Source organism: Fomitopsis serialis (genome assembly GCF_022376445.1).
Source record: "Fomitopsis serialis strain Sig1Antser10 chromosome Unknown B0H18scaffold_60, whole genome shotgun sequence".
Taxonomy (NCBI): Eukaryota; Fungi; Basidiomycota; class Agaricomycetes; order Polyporales; family Fomitopsidaceae; genus Fomitopsis; species Fomitopsis serialis.
The window spans coordinates 85,152-102,017 of NW_025955020.1; the positions used below are offsets into that span (position 1 = coordinate 85,152).

At 53.5% G+C, this 16,866-nt stretch overlaps 6 protein-coding genes across 6 annotated transcripts; 3 read left to right on the forward strand and 3 right to left on the reverse strand.

Annotated features, from left to right (window-relative positions):
* Positions 1–2,292: 2,292 nt before the first annotated feature.
* B0H18DRAFT_1121385 (uncharacterized protein) lies at positions 2,293–2,889 on the forward strand (the record flags this gene model as incomplete). Its single annotated transcript, XM_048034325.1, has 4 exons — positions 2,293–2,336; positions 2,391–2,545; positions 2,610–2,821; positions 2,875–2,889. The coding sequence occupies 4 exons, from the start codon at positions 2,293–2,295 to the stop codon at positions 2,887–2,889; spliced, it is 426 nt and encodes a 141-aa protein (XP_047890798.1).
* A 1,132-nt stretch (positions 2,890–4,021) lies between these two features.
* Positions 4,022–6,497, reverse strand: B0H18DRAFT_560007 (thiolase-like protein). Its single transcript, XM_048038606.1, has 12 exons — positions 6,298–6,497; positions 6,215–6,241; positions 6,119–6,158; positions 5,999–6,066; positions 5,591–5,936; positions 5,409–5,539; positions 5,091–5,354; positions 4,963–5,037; positions 4,811–4,907; positions 4,740–4,754; positions 4,522–4,678; positions 4,022–4,469 (listed from the first exon to the last, which is right to left on the reverse strand). The coding sequence occupies exons 1-12, from the start codon at positions 6,355–6,357 to the stop codon at positions 4,361–4,363; spliced, it is 1,389 nt and encodes a 462-aa protein (XP_047890799.1). The 5' UTR covers positions 6,358–6,497; the 3' UTR covers positions 4,022–4,360.
* A 301-nt stretch (positions 6,498–6,798) lies between these two features.
* Positions 6,799–7,602, forward strand: B0H18DRAFT_1121388 (lipoyltransferase; the record flags this gene model as incomplete). The annotated part of the gene is made up of 1 exon (XM_048034326.1): positions 6,799–7,602. The coding sequence occupies one exon, from the start codon at positions 6,799–6,801 to the stop codon at positions 7,600–7,602; it is 804 nt and encodes a 267-aa protein (XP_047890800.1).
* A 1,532-nt stretch (positions 7,603–9,134) lies between these two features.
* Positions 9,135–10,643, forward strand: B0H18DRAFT_880197 (endo-1,3(4)-beta-glucanase-like protein; the record flags this gene model as incomplete). The annotated part of the gene is made up of 8 exons (XM_048040749.1): positions 9,135–9,286; positions 9,397–9,561; positions 9,619–9,719; positions 9,864–9,945; positions 9,998–10,226; positions 10,296–10,383; positions 10,438–10,500; positions 10,555–10,643. 8 exons carry the CDS (start codon positions 9,135–9,137, stop codon positions 10,641–10,643), a joined length of 969 nt encoding a protein of 322 aa, XP_047890801.1.
* A 258-nt stretch (positions 10,644–10,901) lies between these two features.
* On the reverse strand, positions 10,902–12,729 carry B0H18DRAFT_1212990 (glycoside hydrolase superfamily). The gene is made up of 10 exons (XM_048036500.1): positions 12,703–12,729; positions 12,535–12,601; positions 12,342–12,473; positions 12,164–12,283; positions 12,058–12,114; positions 11,963–11,994; positions 11,847–11,898; positions 11,591–11,727; positions 11,340–11,499; positions 10,902–11,274 (listed from the first exon to the last, which is right to left on the reverse strand). The coding sequence occupies exons 2-10, from the start codon at positions 12,580–12,582 to the stop codon at positions 11,155–11,157; spliced, it is 858 nt and encodes a 285-aa protein (XP_047890802.1). The 5' UTR covers positions 12,583–12,601; positions 12,703–12,729; the 3' UTR covers positions 10,902–11,154.
* Positions 12,730–13,330: 601 nt separating this feature from the next.
* On the reverse strand, positions 13,331–15,966 carry B0H18DRAFT_1095672 (MFS general substrate transporter). The gene is made up of 17 exons (XM_048032426.1): positions 15,824–15,966; positions 15,751–15,769; positions 15,674–15,693; positions 15,607–15,622; positions 15,388–15,554; positions 15,206–15,329; positions 14,930–15,147; positions 14,780–14,880; positions 14,690–14,727; positions 14,563–14,636; positions 14,427–14,504; positions 14,261–14,373; positions 14,151–14,205; positions 13,995–14,092; positions 13,843–13,939; positions 13,631–13,781; positions 13,331–13,581 (listed from the first exon to the last, which is right to left on the reverse strand). Exons 1-17 carry the CDS (start codon positions 15,956–15,958, stop codon positions 13,445–13,447), a joined length of 1,641 nt encoding a protein of 546 aa, XP_047890803.1. The 5' UTR covers positions 15,959–15,966; the 3' UTR covers positions 13,331–13,444.
* Positions 15,967–16,866: the final 900 nt, after the last annotated feature.

A 16,866-nucleotide genomic window follows, 5' to 3' on the forward strand; every position in this document is an offset into this window, starting at 1 on the left:
GTCTGATGTGTTGATGAAGACGCTGGAGCGCGAGGTGGCACTCGCAGTGCGTTCTTCCCGGCAATTGATCACCGTTGAGCGGGTAATGTGCGCTTCAGGCCTACAGGCAAGAAAATGGATACGAACAAACGAACGTAGGGTTGAGAAGGCCTCGTCGTCTCATTGGCAAGTAATTAAACCGAACGTTCCAGTGAGACACCCGCGTGCTGATGCTACCACTCCCTTTGATATGCAGCGAGTTGACCCTACTGACATTTGTCTGGAGTGACCCATATTGTCACCGGAACGCCTCCCGCTAGCGTCTGTCGTTGATTCGATTTCAGCTATCCGTCTAATACTACTGACTTAAGGTCTAGTATTCGGTCATCATCGGAGCCTTTAGGGCTTAGCCGTAATAACCCTCTGACAACCTTCGCATGTGCACAGTGTCGGTGATGGCTTGGTGATGGCCATGATGATGGGAAGACGTTGGTCGTTCTCAGCCTGGGCTAAGTTCAAGCTGGGGCTGTTCCGCGCCGGGAGGCGCGCAATCTTCCCACTGCAGCCAGCTGCGCGAAGCTTCCTCCGAAAGCTCTGCACTCTCGTACTACGTGAGCGATGTACAGTCCCGGTAGAACCTATTCAGCAGTTGCGCATATCGACAGCTCCCTGAGTCCGAAGAACTCCAGCATGGTCAGTATCAGATGCTTCGCGCATTGGTCCATATTTCCTGCAAGACGCTCCAGGCTGCTCGGGATGAACGATTCAGGGGTTTGGTTACGGAAACCCTTTTGAGAGATCTCCATTCCTCCAGTAGTAGCTCCCGACCATCAGCAGCCATCAGCACACTACTCCCGGCATCGAAGATGCCGCACGCGGCGATGAGCGCACACACCTTCAAGTTGTTAAAAGCTGATACACAAGGGATTGGTGTAGCTTCCTGGCTTCCGCCCACCCTCGATCGGACAACATGTTGTCTACGAGGAACGCCCCACCAACAGCTGCAGACCTGATCCCTTTCTTGGAGCAAACGTACGTGGCGCCTGTGTAGTAGTGCGTACTAGCATACTTTGGGATAAGCTTCGCTCACAGTGACAACGCATAGCGTTCCTCAGGCATACTGTCAGCTCGCCGCGAGTCGTGAGTACTACTACTTATTCCTGAGTAGCTAAGTATGCTTCTGACTCTGTACATCGTTCAGTATTGATCGTCTATGAGCACCTGGCTCTCCTCGAACAAGAAGTCGGATACATGTGGAATAGGACGTTTACGAGCATCACAATCTTGTTCCTCGTGAACCGATATATTCTCCTCCTGTCTGCCTTGTTGGGAGTACTGTCTATATTTGACTGGAGAGATGCCACGGTGAGTACAGTCGTCCTATTTTGGGAGAATCTTGTCTGACATCATGACACAGAGGTAATGGTTCTACCAACCAGTCTGTCCATTCGTAATGACTCAGAATTTCTGCCCCAAGCTGTGAATGGTTATACGACTTGCAATACGCACTAACCACCATCCTCATATTTGTCATTGCATGTGCGAACAATCTCCATTTCCATCACACACGTTGATAGTTTACGATGCATCTGCAGGGTTCTCGGTTCTTCGTGTCTATGCTGTTAGCCATCGAAATTGGTGGTCAGCAGTTATAACACTAGTAACAGCGGTCGTCGCCATTCCGGTTTCATTAGTAGGAGTTCACTCGCCCTCAATGGAAGTGCTGGTTGCTCACATATTGACCAGTTTGCTGACATACGATCGTCGCGAGCCTATGTTATGTTCGTCGGCTCTGTTCCGATATGTACGAAAGCGACGACTTTCTCGGACACCTTGAACACTCGGTGCGTGATTGGAACCTGTAACATACTTCAGTCCGATCTAACGTATGAGGCTATAGATGTAACGCACTTCCTAATGTTGCTCTCGCTCGTGTCTAACGACTCGTGCCTTGCAGTGATTTTTGCGGTCCGAGTCTGCGCCATCTTCTCGGATCTGGTCGTGCTCTGCTGCACTTGGTACTTCGCCAGCATCGTGCTCGATCCAAGAGAACTCAGAAGAAGGTTCATCAAGAAGATTCTACAACAAGGTGTGACAACTACTTTGTGCTTGCTCACAGACGCTGATATAGGCTGTGCAGGGACAATCTACTTCATGTATGATTCAGAAATTCTGGCGAATGATAGCTCCTCACTTCCCTGCCATATCAGATGTTTGCTGGTACTAAATGTCGTACAAATCGTGATTGAAACATCGCTCGGTACACAGACAGTGGGTAATCCCTGTGCATCTCACCGTATTGTTATCTGAACGATGGCCAAGGTGAATGCCTATTACACCGCCACGTTCACCGGGCCGTCAGTACTATACACACCTGCGACCTTGCGATGTTACTGACCCTGTCCGGATAGAATCTCTTCAATATTGATCACACGGTTCATGCTCGAGCTTCGCGCAGTCGACCGAGCTCTCGCATCGGATCTGTCGGACCTTTCCGGCACAGTAGGGAACACCGGCGATTCGACGACGTCTATGGAGCTGACCAGCGTCATCTTATCTGACGGACGTACGTGCTCGACAGTGGTCTAACGGCCGGCTCAGCGCATGCGCCTGCGCCTTCAATTTCTCAGGGCGTTCGCTCGACCGTATGACACCATCTCTTCGACACAATCTTGGGAGAACTTACCGGGCTAGCGGAGTTGTGGTTTACCTCGCTGCCTTAGACGGTTCTCCGCGGTCCTCCGGCAACTATGGCAGGTGGGGGCAGTCAAACCAATCTGACATCCACGATGATTCATCGTCGACAGGGGAATGGCTCGCTCACGAGTGGAGTACCCGAAGCGTATGTCCTTTAGGCTCTGTCGCGTCACATGAATAGCTGAAAAGTGGTCGTAGATGCCCGCAGTATAGGTTTCGTATTCTCAAATCCGCGGGCGATCTCCGATGTGGTTCTGTGTCCCGCCTCAGATATCGCGGTAGGGTCTGCTTCGCCACGCAATGTGACCGCGAACTTGCATACTGTAGCGATGTCTCAGCGACAGCCCAGACTTTGAGGCCCTCTTCGACGAAGCGCGGAATGCGTTGATAGGGTACTATAGAATTCGGGCAAAGCGGATGTTGTGGACTCGAGTAATTGTTTGTATCACCGAGTATCACAGCGGCTGCCATCTTCATGAAATGCATGTGGACATATAGCATACGGCAGCAGCGATGGTGGCGTCTCACATGGTGTATAGCGTCTCTTTCGCTCATCGGGACTGGACGATAATGGTCTCTCGAGCACGAGCGTCCCACTTCCGTCCCGAGGCAATCGGGCGTGTACTATCCTTAGACAAGAGCCGCTGTCGAGGGTCTGTACGGCCTGGGTCAGAAGACTTCCCGAGGGGCTCGTCGTGAGAGAAAGCATCCACACTCGGGGGCTCTACCTGTACATGCAAGCGTCAAGGACGCTGCAAGTCAGTGCAAGACCACCACTCAGATGGAGCCATGACACCTGTTCTTTACTTGGCTTGCTGCGCGGTGGACAACGTGTCTTCTGCGTTCCGGGATCATCCTCGTTGGGAGCGCCTCCAGCCTCATACTTAACTGCCAACGCTGGTTGAGTATACGTGATTGAACCGAGATCCCCAGTTCTCTTCATCATTGAACTACGACACGCACTTCTACGACTTGCACGTTACGACTTAGGTTAAGATCATGCCGCTCACAAAGCTCTCCATCAGTCTCTCGAACAAGGTTCGTGGGCGCATCGTCGTGGGTCCCAGTTGGTTAACATGATTACTGGTGCATAGCGGTTCAGTGAAAAGCCGGTGGACTCTTCAAAGCACTCTTTCAATACTTCGAATACAACACTGCACACTATAAAACTCGTAAGTCGAGTTCGTTCTGATACGGCAGAATAACAAAAACCGTGACTCACGTTTCATAGCCTTTCTCCTTGGATGCCGCCTCCATCACATCGAAAGGGTCTTCATCTTCGACTGCAACCTCCAGCAATAGTGTGGGCCCAGTAAGTTGCCCTATACCTATACCATTACCTCACGGGTAATGATGATATACACAGGCAGAGATGTTGGACGAGGACGACCTGGCATGGGGCTCACCGCCGAGGAGGAACAAGCACAAGAAACTCAGGGCATGGTGACCCTAGTCTCAAACGCACGAAGATGGGTTGAGAACCAATGCACTGGACGTTCTGATACAGACACTTCTTGGCACGCATTACACCTGTACGCCATAAAGGGATCATACTGCACTATCATTCAAGCGCCGTCACGCAATTCAACGCGCCACACCGTTGGCAGCACAGTCCGAGGCCCGAGTACAACGCCAGGCATCCAAAAGCAGACGAGACCGATACAGGTGGAGAGGCTGACATCCATCAGAGCCTCGCCCGCTCGAAGATGTACGGCGAGAACTTGACAGACTTGACCTTGTCTACATCCGCCTTCGTGACAGGCCTGCACTCGTGTGCGTGATTATAGCCGAGTCTACCATGCGTCGATCAGGATCTGCGTTGATGAGAAGACGCGCACGACATACCTTGATCGGCCATCTTGGCCTCCGGGGCGATAGAACTCCGGGCGGCGGAGGAGACTGCAGACCACCGCGCCGCCGATGCCGATGTTGTGGACGAGACCGTATTTGCCCCTTTCGTCGGCGACGCCAAACAGTCCAGGTGTTTGCATAGGTCCAGCCCCTAGAGTGGACGACAAGGTTCAATGCGTGAAGAAAGACGCGCGATCGACGTGCACGCTTACAGTCCCGTAGTTGCACTGGAGACATGACAACAATCAGCGTGGCAGACCGCAGTCGGTGTACGCAGACTTACTGGCTATATAGAAATGCATTCCGAGACCAGTCGCTCCTAGAGGGTGACCTTTGGCCTCTAGACCACCACTAGGGTTCACGACGTACTTGCCGCCATACTGCACAAACAAGAGTCAGCCCCCACAGCGACGAAGAGGTTCAGCTTCGACCTACCGTATTGTCGCCACTTTCAACCATCTTGTGAGCCTCACCAAGGCTGCACAGCCCCAATGCCTCGTATGTCACGAGCTATGTTTCTAGCTTCTATTTATGTACGATATTGCATGTATGGAGGCACTGACCTCGTTCGCGGAGAAGCAATCGTGCAGTTCAACGACGCCAACCTGGTCCCTGCCTTCGCCCTCCTTGAAACCTGCTTTCCGGAAGACCTTATTTGCACAGTTCTTGGTCATACCATAGCCGACGATCTCCATGGGGCTCTTGCTCTCAAATGCTGATGGTTCGTCAGTACAGAGGGCTTGAGCCACGATCTCGATGGCCTGATTCTCGAGGCCATGGGCGTGCACGAAGTCTTCGGAAGCAACGATGCAGCAGGCGGCTCCGTCCTACCGTGCGCAATGAGCAAACTGTAGAATCTGAACAATGAGTAGACGATCCACCGAAGTAGGACTACACATGAACTTGGTCAGTTGCTTGTTGATTTTGGGCGCAGCGAGCACCTGTTCCACACCCCACCCATTGCGGAACTGCGAGTACGGGTTGTTGACGGAGTGCTTATGGTTCTTCGCAGCTTACTCCGAAGTCAGCCAGCTGCCCCCGACAAAGATGCGAGGCTATGAACCTATTTGAGCCAGGTGCGTCACCGTCGCACCGTACTTGTCCATGTACTCCTGTGCGGCGTTAGCAAACATCCTTGGTGCATTCGGCCCGTGATTGAGACCGCTGCTCAGATTGTGTTCAGCTTCGGCCGTTGCGTCGCTGAATGGCTGAATAGGAGAAGGGCGGTCGGGGAAATTAGTCCCCAGGCTGCCCGGTGCCATACGCTCGAAGCCGAGCGCGAGCGCGCATTCCACCATACCAAAAGCCACCATGTTGTTCGCCTGGAACAGGGCGGTGCTTCCGGTCGAACAGTTGTTGTTCACGTTCGTGATGGGGATGCCAGTCATGCCGAGGTTATAGAGGGCTCTCTGACAGCGTGCGCGAGGGTCAGTTGGGCAAGCTAACACGACTGACAGACGATGTACTGTACCTGGCCGGAAGTAGAGTCTCCATAGCAGAATCCCACAAAAGCAGTCTCAACTGCGTCATATGTGATGCCTGCGCTGAGGATGTTATACGGAGACTGCGGCGACAAGGAGGATCGCCTGACCCGCGTCAAGGAGAGCTTTAGTGGCAGCTTCCAGCCCCATCTGCGAGTGAAGACTGTTCACTGGGCCAGGTACAGTACACGACGAATTTTACACACGTCCTCAGTTGTCCTCGCTCCCCTGGGCTGCGTGGAAGTAAGATCTCACAGTGTCGGAATGATCGTGACCGCTGGCAGCTCACTTTGATGAACGCAGTGCACCCTGCACCGATAATAAAGCTGCGTCTTTCTTTCGAAGACATGTTGTTCAAGAAGAATTCACTTTAGAGAGACGTCGGGGGCTAAGCACACACGCGAGACAGTTGGAGTCGAGATGCAGCTGGTCATGTTGCCCATGGCCAACACCAGAGTCTAGAGACCCCGACGTCGGGGAGAGCGATCATGAGACTCGGACAAGTCGTCTATGGTTGCCTGTGATATCCAAAATAATCATGTGTTAAGTATTGAGATTTGTCTGATTATTTGGTATTGGCGAGTCAATACTGTATTAGTAAGTCGGTAAGTAATATTTACAACAGGTCGGCAATTGACGGGAACGGCGATGAGTGAGACGACCGTCTCACAGGCGACTTGCAGGCGACTGTCATCATCCACCGCGGGTACTAACATACAGCCAGTGCTTCACAGTACACTCTAAACCTTCTGCGTCGCCTCACGTAGTCCTCTGCTGGAGTCTGGAGATCATGTCGCTTCCGCCGATTCTTTACCATTACTTTCAGCTACCTCTTCCATATGCGCGGACCTTGGCTCTTCAGGAACACATTCACCAGACCCAGCTTCTGCGCCGGCGCTCCGGGCAGCACCAGGACTACCTGCTTCTGCTCCAACACCGCCCCGTTTACACCGCAGGACGGAGGCAGCTGCTCACATCGCCAGAGGTCGAAGCTGAGGCTGCCCGGCTGACTCACATTGGCGCGGACTTCGTGGCGACTAAACGCGGCGGTCAGACAACCTACCATGGTCCCGGACAGATCGTCGGATATCCCCTCCTCGATCTCGGGCGCAGGACGCCGCCCCTCGGCATACGCGAATACATCTGCAAACTGCAGAAAACGATCGAGATGCATCTCACGGAGGCCCACGGAGTCCAGCACACGCCAAGCGAGCACACCGGCGTGTTCTTGGACGCGCAGACAAAAATCGCGAGCATTGGTGTGCAGGTGAGGCATAGATTGACGACGCACGGGTTCGCGATGAACGTTACTCGGGAACCTCGGGCGTGGTTTGACCAAATCATTGCGTGCGGATTGGCGGACGTCAAAGCCGGATGCATCGCCGACGCGTCCTCCACCGTGGAGGCAAGCAAGGTTACTGTGGACGGGGAGATAGACGGGCTTGTGAAGAGGTTCGGGAGGCTCTTTGAGAGAGACATGGTGAAGCTGGACATGAGCCCGGGGGAGGAGGTAGTTGATGCAATTCGCGCTGCGGAAGAGGAAGCACGCTTGTTGGGCGACTGGCCCTCGAGACCGTCAAAGCAGTTGTCATGAATGCCAGAGTATTGCCATGGCGTTGCGTGCTAAGGTACGCCTCCACAAGACCCCTCGTCGCGTCACTCATGTTGAACGGACGCGTTCCATATGCCATCGTTCGGACCCGCTTACTGCACATAGGTTCATGTGGCACTTGTATTGGATATTTCTACTCCCATGCGATTTGCACCATGGACTGGCCAGCAATGGGCCGCACCGTCTGTCTATATCCGCTCGGTTGGCCGTGTACTCAAGATACCGTAGCCGATTCGGACCGTGGACCGCATGGTGAAGGCTGTCACTGTATACACCGCATCTGCGATGGCTTCCCAGGCAGCCGGCAGCTCGTCCACAGTTTCTTGTCAGGTGAGTGGTTCGAAGTCAGGCTTCCCCGCTGCACGACTGAGCATGAGATTAAGAAGCAATGCATGCTCGGTGGTAGTGCCAGACAAAATTATGGCCCGGGGCACTGAGCATGTTGTCTGTAGCCTGGACGTCCTAGGGCTCCACAGATTGTGCAAAATGCAGCTCGCGCTGCATCTGATGAAAGTACTTGGCAAGCTGTCGGCGATCCAGATATCGTCGACCTCTTGCTGGCAAGGTTGTTCGCCATGGGCTGCCGGCAAGGACCGGGGTCTAGGCCATCTGACCGGAGGACGGTAACTATGCTGATTAGAGTCACCTCGCGCCTCCTCCTTCGTGGTTAGATCTGCAACGCTGCGAGTCCTGATTTGTTCCGTTCGGCGTTATCGTCTTTCACGTGTGGACGCATTCTCCATAGAGCTCCTCCCGGAGAAGTAATGAGAAGCTGAGCAGTCATCATGGGTTCCGTCGCAGGTGCTGTCATGTCGCTCTACTCTCCGTCGAGTCCTCGGAACGTTTCTCATTGTGCCGTCACATGCAGGACTCATGTACCTCGCACCCCCACACCCTCATGCGACCGTGACGCGCGTCCGTAACCTGTCCGTAACCTTATACTTGCGTCCTGAGCTCCATCACAACCTGATCGATCGTTACAACACTGTGCCTCTCAGGACGACGCTACATTGTCGTGTGGTGGCTTGATCATTCCTTCCCAGAAAGTATATATCCGCATTTGATAGGTAAGCACCACATGCAACGCGGCATGGGCGGAAGACAAACGAATTGCGGCGTGACGGGATGCATTTTTCGTAGAGGGCCCGGATTGGACGGGGATGTTGCTTCGACCTCCGAGGTAATGTAACTGGGAATGGTCATGGGTGCTTCCCTTCGCGCCTTGCGTGTTTTGAATCTCATGGGACGGGCGGCGCTGTGAGACGAGCTGGACGGACTCTCTTCCGGAGGCCCGGAACGCTGACGCTAGTGCACTAACTCGGAAATCGCAGATGCTCGCGCACACTGGTGTCCATATGCACCCGAAGCTTGCGTGTCGGATCGCGGACCCTTGTGACGATGCCACTAGGTCGATCGCAACCTCGCTGCGCGATAGTTAAAAAGGCCTCTGTGCACTCCAGCGACCCCCAAGCTCCCGCTCGGCTTCGCACCAGGTCCCTCTCATCGGCTCAGCTATGCAGTTCACACTCTCCTCTGTCCTCGTTATCTCTGCGGTCGTCCTCGAGACACTGGCAGGGACATGGTCGATCGGCGACACGTACATTGGACAGGACTTCATGAACTCCTGGGCGTTCGAGGCTGAGGCCGACCCTACGGGAGGCAGAGTGTAAGTATGCTTGCTAGCACGCCCTGACGCCGCCAAAACACTCGGCGTCTCTACATAGTATCATGCCGTGTCACGATGGGGCGCATGCTGACGCTGTGTTGTCCTTCCAGAACATACGTCGACCAGTCCACGGCTGTGGCCGACAACCTGACCTACGTATCGTCCGATACGCTGATCATGCGCGTCGACGATACGACAGTGCTGTCGAGCAGTGGCGCCGGGAGGAACAGTGTCCGCATCAAAAGTAACACGGCGTACGACTACCACGTTGTCACGTAAGTTATGGGGCATTGAGCTACAGTGCCCGTGTACATGCGCTCACTTCTCGATAGCATCGATGTGCGACATATGCCCGAGGGCTGTGCTACCTGGCCGGCATTCTGGGAAACAAACGACAGCGACTGGCCATCTGGTGGTGAAGTCGACATCGTGAGTGTGACCCCGAAAACATAGACCTATGATCCACCCGCTGAGCATTCTCATGCGCCGCTTCATACTGCGTTCACTTGATAAGTGAGTTGTGCTTCTGTCTCGGGCCGATCGACCACTGATCCGCCGCGATATACTAGGATCGAAGGTGTGAACTCCGTCTCTCCGAACTTGGTCTCCTTGCACGTAGGCAGCACCTGTTCGATGCCCTCGTCTCGGGCAGAGTCGGGGTAAGTATATCATCCTAAATAGGGCTCTATTCAGAGTCTCACCAATCTTTAGAACACCCCAGTCGAACGACTGCAACATTAACACCGACGGCAACTCTGGATGCGGCGTCGAAAACCCCACGACAAACAGCTTCGGTCCTGACTTCAACAGTGCTGGCGGAGGCTGGTATGCCATGGAGCGCACTTCGTCGGCGGTCAGTGTCTGGTTCTGGTCCCGCACCGACAGCAGCGTTCCCTCGGACCTTTCTAGCGGGGCAAGCTCAGTCAACACCGATAACTGGGTATGTCACCTCGCTTAACGCCAGTCTAGTGCGACATGAGTACTGACTAGAGACGATTCGATGGTCCAGGGCACTCCCGCGGCCTATTTCCCGAACACAGACTGCGATCTCTCCTCAGTCTTCAGCTCCAACAATATCATTTTCGACATCACGCTTTGTGAGCCTCCTGATGTTGCTCATGGCACGCACGTTTTACTGATCACTATCGCAGGCGGAGACTGGGCGGGTCAGAGCTCCGTCTACAGTAACGCTGGCTGTCCAGGCACCTGCGTCGGTGAGATCGCTTCGCAAAGTAGATCGGAGGGTCAGGACTGACAGCCTGTGGCAGACTACGTCAACTCGAACCCGTCGGACTTCTCCAACGCATACTGGGATGTGGCTGCAGTCCGCGTCTACACCACTGAGACGAGCTCGTGATTGCTGGGCCTCCACCAGCCATACGACCTCTCACGACCTCATGCCCGTTTATCTATCGCATTTATAACGCGCGGGTTGACTTGTAGCTTTCGATTGCACGCGTCGCGCCTGCTCGGGCTTATCATGAGCTCGCGCGGGCTTTGTCTGATACTGTACAGTATGTTGTAGCTCTCGACGTCCGGATTGGCTGTAGCACTTTAGCACACGCATGTCTGTATCACGAAACCATTATCACAACACACGGCACTATCACTAGTTCATCCGTAAGACTTCCATACTTCTGAAGCATGGCAGCTCAGCACATAGGGGTCGAAGGTTGAGTGAAAGCGATGGGCGAGATAAGCAGATAGTCTCCGAGCGGCCCTTACAGGTGAGGCGTTGCTTGGGTGTCACAAAGAAAACATCGCAACGCTCCACGACGTACTATAAAGGTTTGAAAGCACAAGATTGTGGTGCTACAGTGAGAACATGTCGCCGGTCGACACGACACACCAAAGATTCCTCCGAGACTTTACAACAGATAAGCCGAGAAATCAAATGCAGCTGGGGCGTTAAGTGCGTCTTGAGCAGCCTGTTGTAGGGTGGTCCAGGACGGGTCGTCAACGACCCCAATCTCGGAGTCGCCGTCCCACTGCCGGTGGACCAAGAGCCCCTTCTCAGCTTCGGGCGTTGTGCAGAAGACTTGTAGCGACTCACATGCGGGTCAGCGTTCGGGATAACCTCCCAGTAGAGCCAGGGCAGGCCAGCAGCCGTGATATTGGCAGCCCAACCCTGAATGTTAGCGTTGCGTGTGTCGGCGGGGAGGGCGCCGCCGTCCGAACAGTTGTTGTTCGACGTATTGTAATAGCACGTACCCCTGATGATGGCGCCGTCCGCAGTCAGCCTGAGAAGGGCGCGCTTCCATGGCACGAGGATTTGGACGTGAGAGAGGGGAGGCGGTGACTTACCATTCCTCCATAATCAACATTTTCCCTGCGTTGACCGCCTGCTGAACATAGCTGTCGATAGATGAGGTGTAGTAGTCCGTGACGGCGTAAGCGTGAATGGAGATGACGTCCAGAGAGGGGCATGTGAGATATTCAGGCTGGACGGACTCAGCCATCCACGATCCGCCACCGGTAAGGACGAGAAACCGACAGTGAGGGCGTGCCGCGGGGATCAGATCAAACGGAGTTGTACATGCGGGGATAGTAGAGAACGTACCCCAGTGTTGCCATTAAGCTCCGTTTTGATTGTGGTTGCGCGGTCGCATTGCCTAATAGAGGGACGCAAAGCTTCACGTCAGCTGCTAGTGACCCAAGTCTTCCCGGACCACTTACCATTGTTGATGATCTTCAATGGAGGCTTGACCCTGTTGGGGCGTAATGCATTGGTGTGTACTAGCAACGTTTTACAGGTCGTATATTGTACTCACGTTGCCTATCATAGCCTCGTTCTCCGCTTCGATGCCCAAATAGGTAATCGCTGAGTTCTTTCCAAGGTTGACCGAGGGTGTTGTGTACGTGATTTAAAACGTGTACCAGACGGGCGTCGAAGGCTTCCTGAGCTGTGGTGTTCGTGTAGAAATCCGCTATTCCGTATGCGGCCCCGTACACGTCGCCTGCTGAGAGCGCGTTGAAGCTATGCATGTCGATTAAGAGCTAAGACAGTCAGCATCTTCCCGTTCTTCCGTTGAGCTAGCCTAGCCTCGGTAGTCACCTTTATGCCGTAGCTATTTGCGAGGACCATGAAGTCGTCCAGACGATCTAGGACGGTGTCGTTGTAGCATGAGGCAACGCCGTTGCAAATTTGAACTGGCTCGAGGTTGGGAGACGGATTGATGTTAGTGCCCTAGAGTGGCGCAGCAGTCAGGGAACCGAGGATCAGGCATAACAAAGTTTGTGGACCTTACCTTTTGAGTCTCTGCCTCGCCGTCCAACCAAACCCTTAAGACCTTCATCCCAGCGCTTTGCAGGCCCCTTGAGGAAAAATGATAGGTTAACAAACGGGCGCCCTCCATCTGACATTCCAATCAAAGGTGCTTCACGCGTCGATCGCATGTTACCCTTACACTACTCACTCCAGCAATGTCACCGCGTCATCTTGATATAAACCTGCGGCATAATACAAGTTAGATCCGGCAAAAGAATTCGCTGCCAAACCGCCACGTCCGAGATAGATGAGAGTCGGTAGCACAAGGCAGAAGATTCTGGTTCCAAAGCGCATTTCGACGGTAGCATCCGTGGTACGAACACCGCGAATATCCCGCAGCGTCGTTTATATTGCATTGGGGAATGAAACACGGTCTCACGAACGTCAATGGGCTGTGAGTAATGTCCTTGCGCGTCAGCGGTAATCAATACGGATCTGTGAGAAGTTATCCCAGCGCAAGGTATCATCCGCGCGCCGTACGCTCCCATGCAACACTGTCAATGCAGCCGATACGGTATTGCTTCGTGTCAGGTATACGTTTCACTGGCCACTGAGCTGAGTGAACCTGAGCCGCATCGACATTGGTCGAACGGGTAAGCGTCAGGTAGCAAAGGACAAAAGGAAACTCAGTATAGCACTCACATGTCTACAGCGAAGTTACTCGCCCCGCATCCTGTCTGTAAGCATTAACTTCGAGCTCTAGATTGGACTGATGGCGCCGACTTACTTACCTTGCTCAGGTTCTTGAGTTGTGCGTTTGATTATGACATCGGTTGGCACGAGCGGGTTTCAGACGTACGGCGCGCAAGAATATCTTCTCAAGCATCATGCATTTACGATCATTCACTGACCAAAGTACTGTTGAATTCTCGCAAGATAGATCTTCGATCTCAAGCCTTTCCCTCACTGTCCGTCGAGTCCAGCGACTCCGACGCGTCCTCTTTGGCATACATACCCGTCTTCGCGTACGACCGGTTCTGCTCTGCCCACGCAGCAGCGTCTCGGCGACCTTTCTCCACATCCACGCCTAGTGGGTAACGTTAGCGAGAATAGTAGATGAGGGATGCAAGACACACCGAACCAAATGGCAAGACTAGCCACAGTGCACAGCGCGACGAGGAACGGGAAGCCTTCCCAGTTGTTCTGCGTTTCGTTGATGATGGCCTGAATAACGTTCGGTCCGATTATCGACGACACGCGATTCGAGAGGCCGAATAGTGCGAAGAACTGAAGAGAGACAGTGGGTCACTTCGATATATGCACTACTAGTAGTGATTCACAGACAAACCATGTTGTCGAAACCAGGCGGCGCGAGTTCTGCCATCATGGTCTGCGAGTAGGCGTAGTACGGGGCTTGGAACAGACCGAAAATAACATTGAACGCCCTACGTTGCAGTTCCAACTAAGCTGAAATTGAATGCAAAGTAAAGACATTCTCACCAGTACTCCCAAACTTGGTGGAAACCAAACCTCGTTGTCCACAGTCCAATCATACCCCAAATTGGGATGAGGACTGTGACGACGTTGGTGACTACGAACTGCGAAGGGTACCGCTCAGCGCCGTATGTTTCGTGATAGAAAATAGCCGCTGCTTACCATTTTCTTTGTCGAGATCTTCCAGTACTTTTGGATCCACCAGAAGCCGATCGTACTACCGAACCAATGGGTGTGAGCTCGTCAAGGCTACGTCAAGTCGTGTTGCGTACCTGACAACCCCAGTGAAAGCCTGCGCAATGCCAAGATAAGTGTTCTGGAGAAAGGAAAACTCAAACAGGTCATTCTGGCATATCGAAATGAGCGTGCCGGTGGTGTTCAGGCCCTACAGTTCATGGAAATCCTTAGTAAAACGCTGATTACAGCGCGTGGACCTACGTCAGAGAGCAGGAAAAACGCGAAGAGGTACACGAAAGTGAACGGCAGCTTCTTCCATTGCTTCAGAACCACCCAGATCTATAGCGAACCAGACGCGTTAATGCAGATACTGACTGGAAAAGGTAGCCAGACGGACTTGCTTCCAGCCGATAGTCAGGTAATGCTCGCCAGAGGGTAGCGGAGGTCCAGGTCGAGGCTGTTGGTAGATGACTGCAATTGATCAATACCCAAGGCCGGCAATGTACGGGGTATGGATGACTCACACCACCATACACCGAGGACCACCCAATACATGTTCGTTCTGGATCGAAGTGAGCTCTGCGTGATTTAGAGCATAAGTCATGAACACCCACATAACTATCGTATACTGGTCGACTAGGGGATTGTTCGCGAGCGGCAGCAAAGTGGCCAGGTCGAGTATTAGGGCAAAGAGAAATCCAATATTGCTATGCCACTGCATCTCTCGTGAGCACGCAGGGGTAAAGCTCCATCGTACCACCCACCGAGCTGATATTACTGATTCGGTTCTTCTCTAGGCTCTCTTCAACTTCGTACTCCTCTATGGAGATCTCTTGGTTCTTGAGCTTCTCGCGCAGATACCGAGCATGTGGAGTGTTGCGCGCAAGCCGCGGGAAGATTGCAGAAATAAGAACGAGGGATGCACCATATGAGACATAGGAAATGATGAAGATGGCCATCGCGGCTCCCCATCGCGAGGGTTCTACGAGAACGTATTCGGTTGATGAGAAGGGCTCCAGATAGGAGCATGAGAAGCGTACTCGTGAGGGCCATGCTTGCAAACTGGGCAACCCAACCGATGACAGTGATGCCGAGCAGAAACCACCGTCCCAAATTGCCGTAGTCGGCTGCTGAGCCAAACGTCGTGAACGAGATTGACATAATCTAAAGCAGCGTCAATTGGATTCCATCGTACCCAGCATTCGTGACAATCGCAACGCACTGCAAAGCTGAGACCGTTTGCGATAAGCACGACGGAGCTGACAGACTTGGTGCCGCTTCCCCATGGGACGACGCATGGCCCGGAGGTTGTGCACGTAGACCCGGGCCCTTGAGAAGGGTCCCAGCCAGCGGATGTTGCCAAACTCTGGAAGAGTGTCATGGACCAGTCTATGACCGGCTGTAATTGAGAATGAATTTTCGACATTGTGCACATACTTACTCATGGGCCCAACTCCCTGAATGCAAAGTTAAGAATGACTATTCGACGCGTACTTGAAATTCCTCACCATGTCTGCGTTGCAGTACACTGTGAAATGGGAAGTAAGCGCCTCTCATGTGTACGAACGCTCTGAGGAAATTGCACAGTAGTAGCTCCATAATTCCTACATGGGTCACTCAGTCGAAGCTCAAAGATGCGAAAGAGATGGTGCACGCACCTTCCGGGTCACAATAGGTTCTTCCGTCTCCAGCGGAGTAACAGCTGTTACTTCAACCTCCGTATCTGAAACTTTGCTGAGTTTGCACATTTCCACAGCGTCTGCATCCTGGACGGCGGACACTACCTCTCGCATGGGCTGGTACATGCTGTGCTATAACACAGGAGTCGAAGAAAACGAGGGGCGCAAGCAATGCAGAGAGGACCTTACGATGCATAAAGTGCCTATATTTGAGAAGCACCGAAGTTCACAGGACACGCCGGACGGCCTATCAGAAGGTCTGGCATAGAAGGAGAGTGGGTATGAAACGGCGATGTCAGTGCTTATTCGGTACGAAGTTGACGTCCCGGTGACATTTCAGACTCCAGGCCTTCAAGCGCAGGACGAACGCCAGCAACAGCTTGCATATCGGCCTCCTGTTCGGGAGGATACCTTCTGACTGGACAGGCGTCAGCCACGAACCAAGCATCCCAACTTGAACCGTCCACTCACCTGCCCGCGCCAATCGCACCATTCGATATCGCCGTATCTTACGCTGCGGATACACTCACCATCCACATCGATGCGTCTGTTCATACTCGACGGGACAGGTCCATGGGCAGTCGAAGAGGCGCTGGCAGCCTCTTGCGGGTCATCTATGTCTGGTCAGAATGATCCCCGACGCGATGGCTACATACCGATCCCGCTGTGGCCATATTCGAAGGGTAGCTCACCGACCGCGAAAAACTCACTGAGGTGATGCAGGGTGTCCATGGCCGTACTCTCTGCACTCCCGCCGGTGGGAGCCCTTCCGCCCTGGAGATACACCTCTCGCCCACGTATACAACGTTGCCATCGTGATCAATGTGGAAGAAGCAGAACGTCGGCCGCCAGGCGCCTCGTCGCGTTGGGCACATGAGGAGCGCGTTCATTTCAGCGCTGCCTTCTCTGCTTCCGTCAACGGGGTCGCTATCATCGCGCATAACGCTTGAAAGGCCGTGGTCGCCATCGCCGGAGTGATCAAGTCGGAGAGAATAGAGCTGGATGATTGCCAGGGTTCCGCT

What these genes read in the sequence shown, in the direction of transcription:
- B0H18DRAFT_1212990 (XM_048036500.1), bottom strand. Translation starts at nt 12,582, where the DNA reads ATGAAGGTCTTAAGGGTTTGGTTGGACGGCGAGGCAGAGACTCAAAAG. An exon ending in ATTGAAGATCATCAACAATG is followed by an intron (nt 11,899 to 11,962) that starts GTAAGTGGTCCG and finishes TCCCTCTATTAG; the next exon opens with GCAATGCGACCGCGCAACCA. An exon ending in TCCCGAACGCTGACCCGCAT is followed by an intron (nt 11,275 to 11,339) that starts GTGAGTCGCTAC and finishes GTCCACCGGCAG; the next exon opens with TGGGACGGCGACTCCGAGAT.
- B0H18DRAFT_560007 (XM_048038606.1), bottom strand. Translation starts at nt 6,357, where the DNA reads ATGTCTTCGAAAGAAAGACGCAGCTTTATTATCGGTGCAGGGTGCACT. An exon ending in GAGCGAGGACAACTGAGGAC is followed by an intron (nt 6,159 to 6,214) that starts GTGTGTAAAATT and finishes CTTCACTCGCAG; the next exon opens with ATGGGGCTGGAAGCTGCCAC. An exon ending in GGCCAAGATGGCCGATCAAG is followed by an intron (nt 4,470 to 4,521) that starts GTATGTCGTGCG and finishes GACGCATGGTAG; the next exon opens with ACTCGGCTATAATCACGCAC.
- B0H18DRAFT_1095672 (XM_048032426.1), bottom strand. Translation starts at nt 15,958, where the DNA reads ATGCGAGAGGTAGTGTCCGCCGTCCAGGATGCAGACGCTGTGGAAATG. An exon ending in GACCAGTATACGATAGTTAT is followed by an intron (nt 14,728 to 14,779) that starts GTGGGTGTTCAT and finishes ACTTCGATCCAG; the next exon opens with AACGAACATGTATTGGGTGG. An exon ending in AGATCTCGACAAAGAAAATG is followed by an intron (nt 14,093 to 14,150) that starts GTAAGCAGCGGC and finishes TACCCTTCGCAG; the next exon opens with TTCGTAGTCACCAACGTCGT.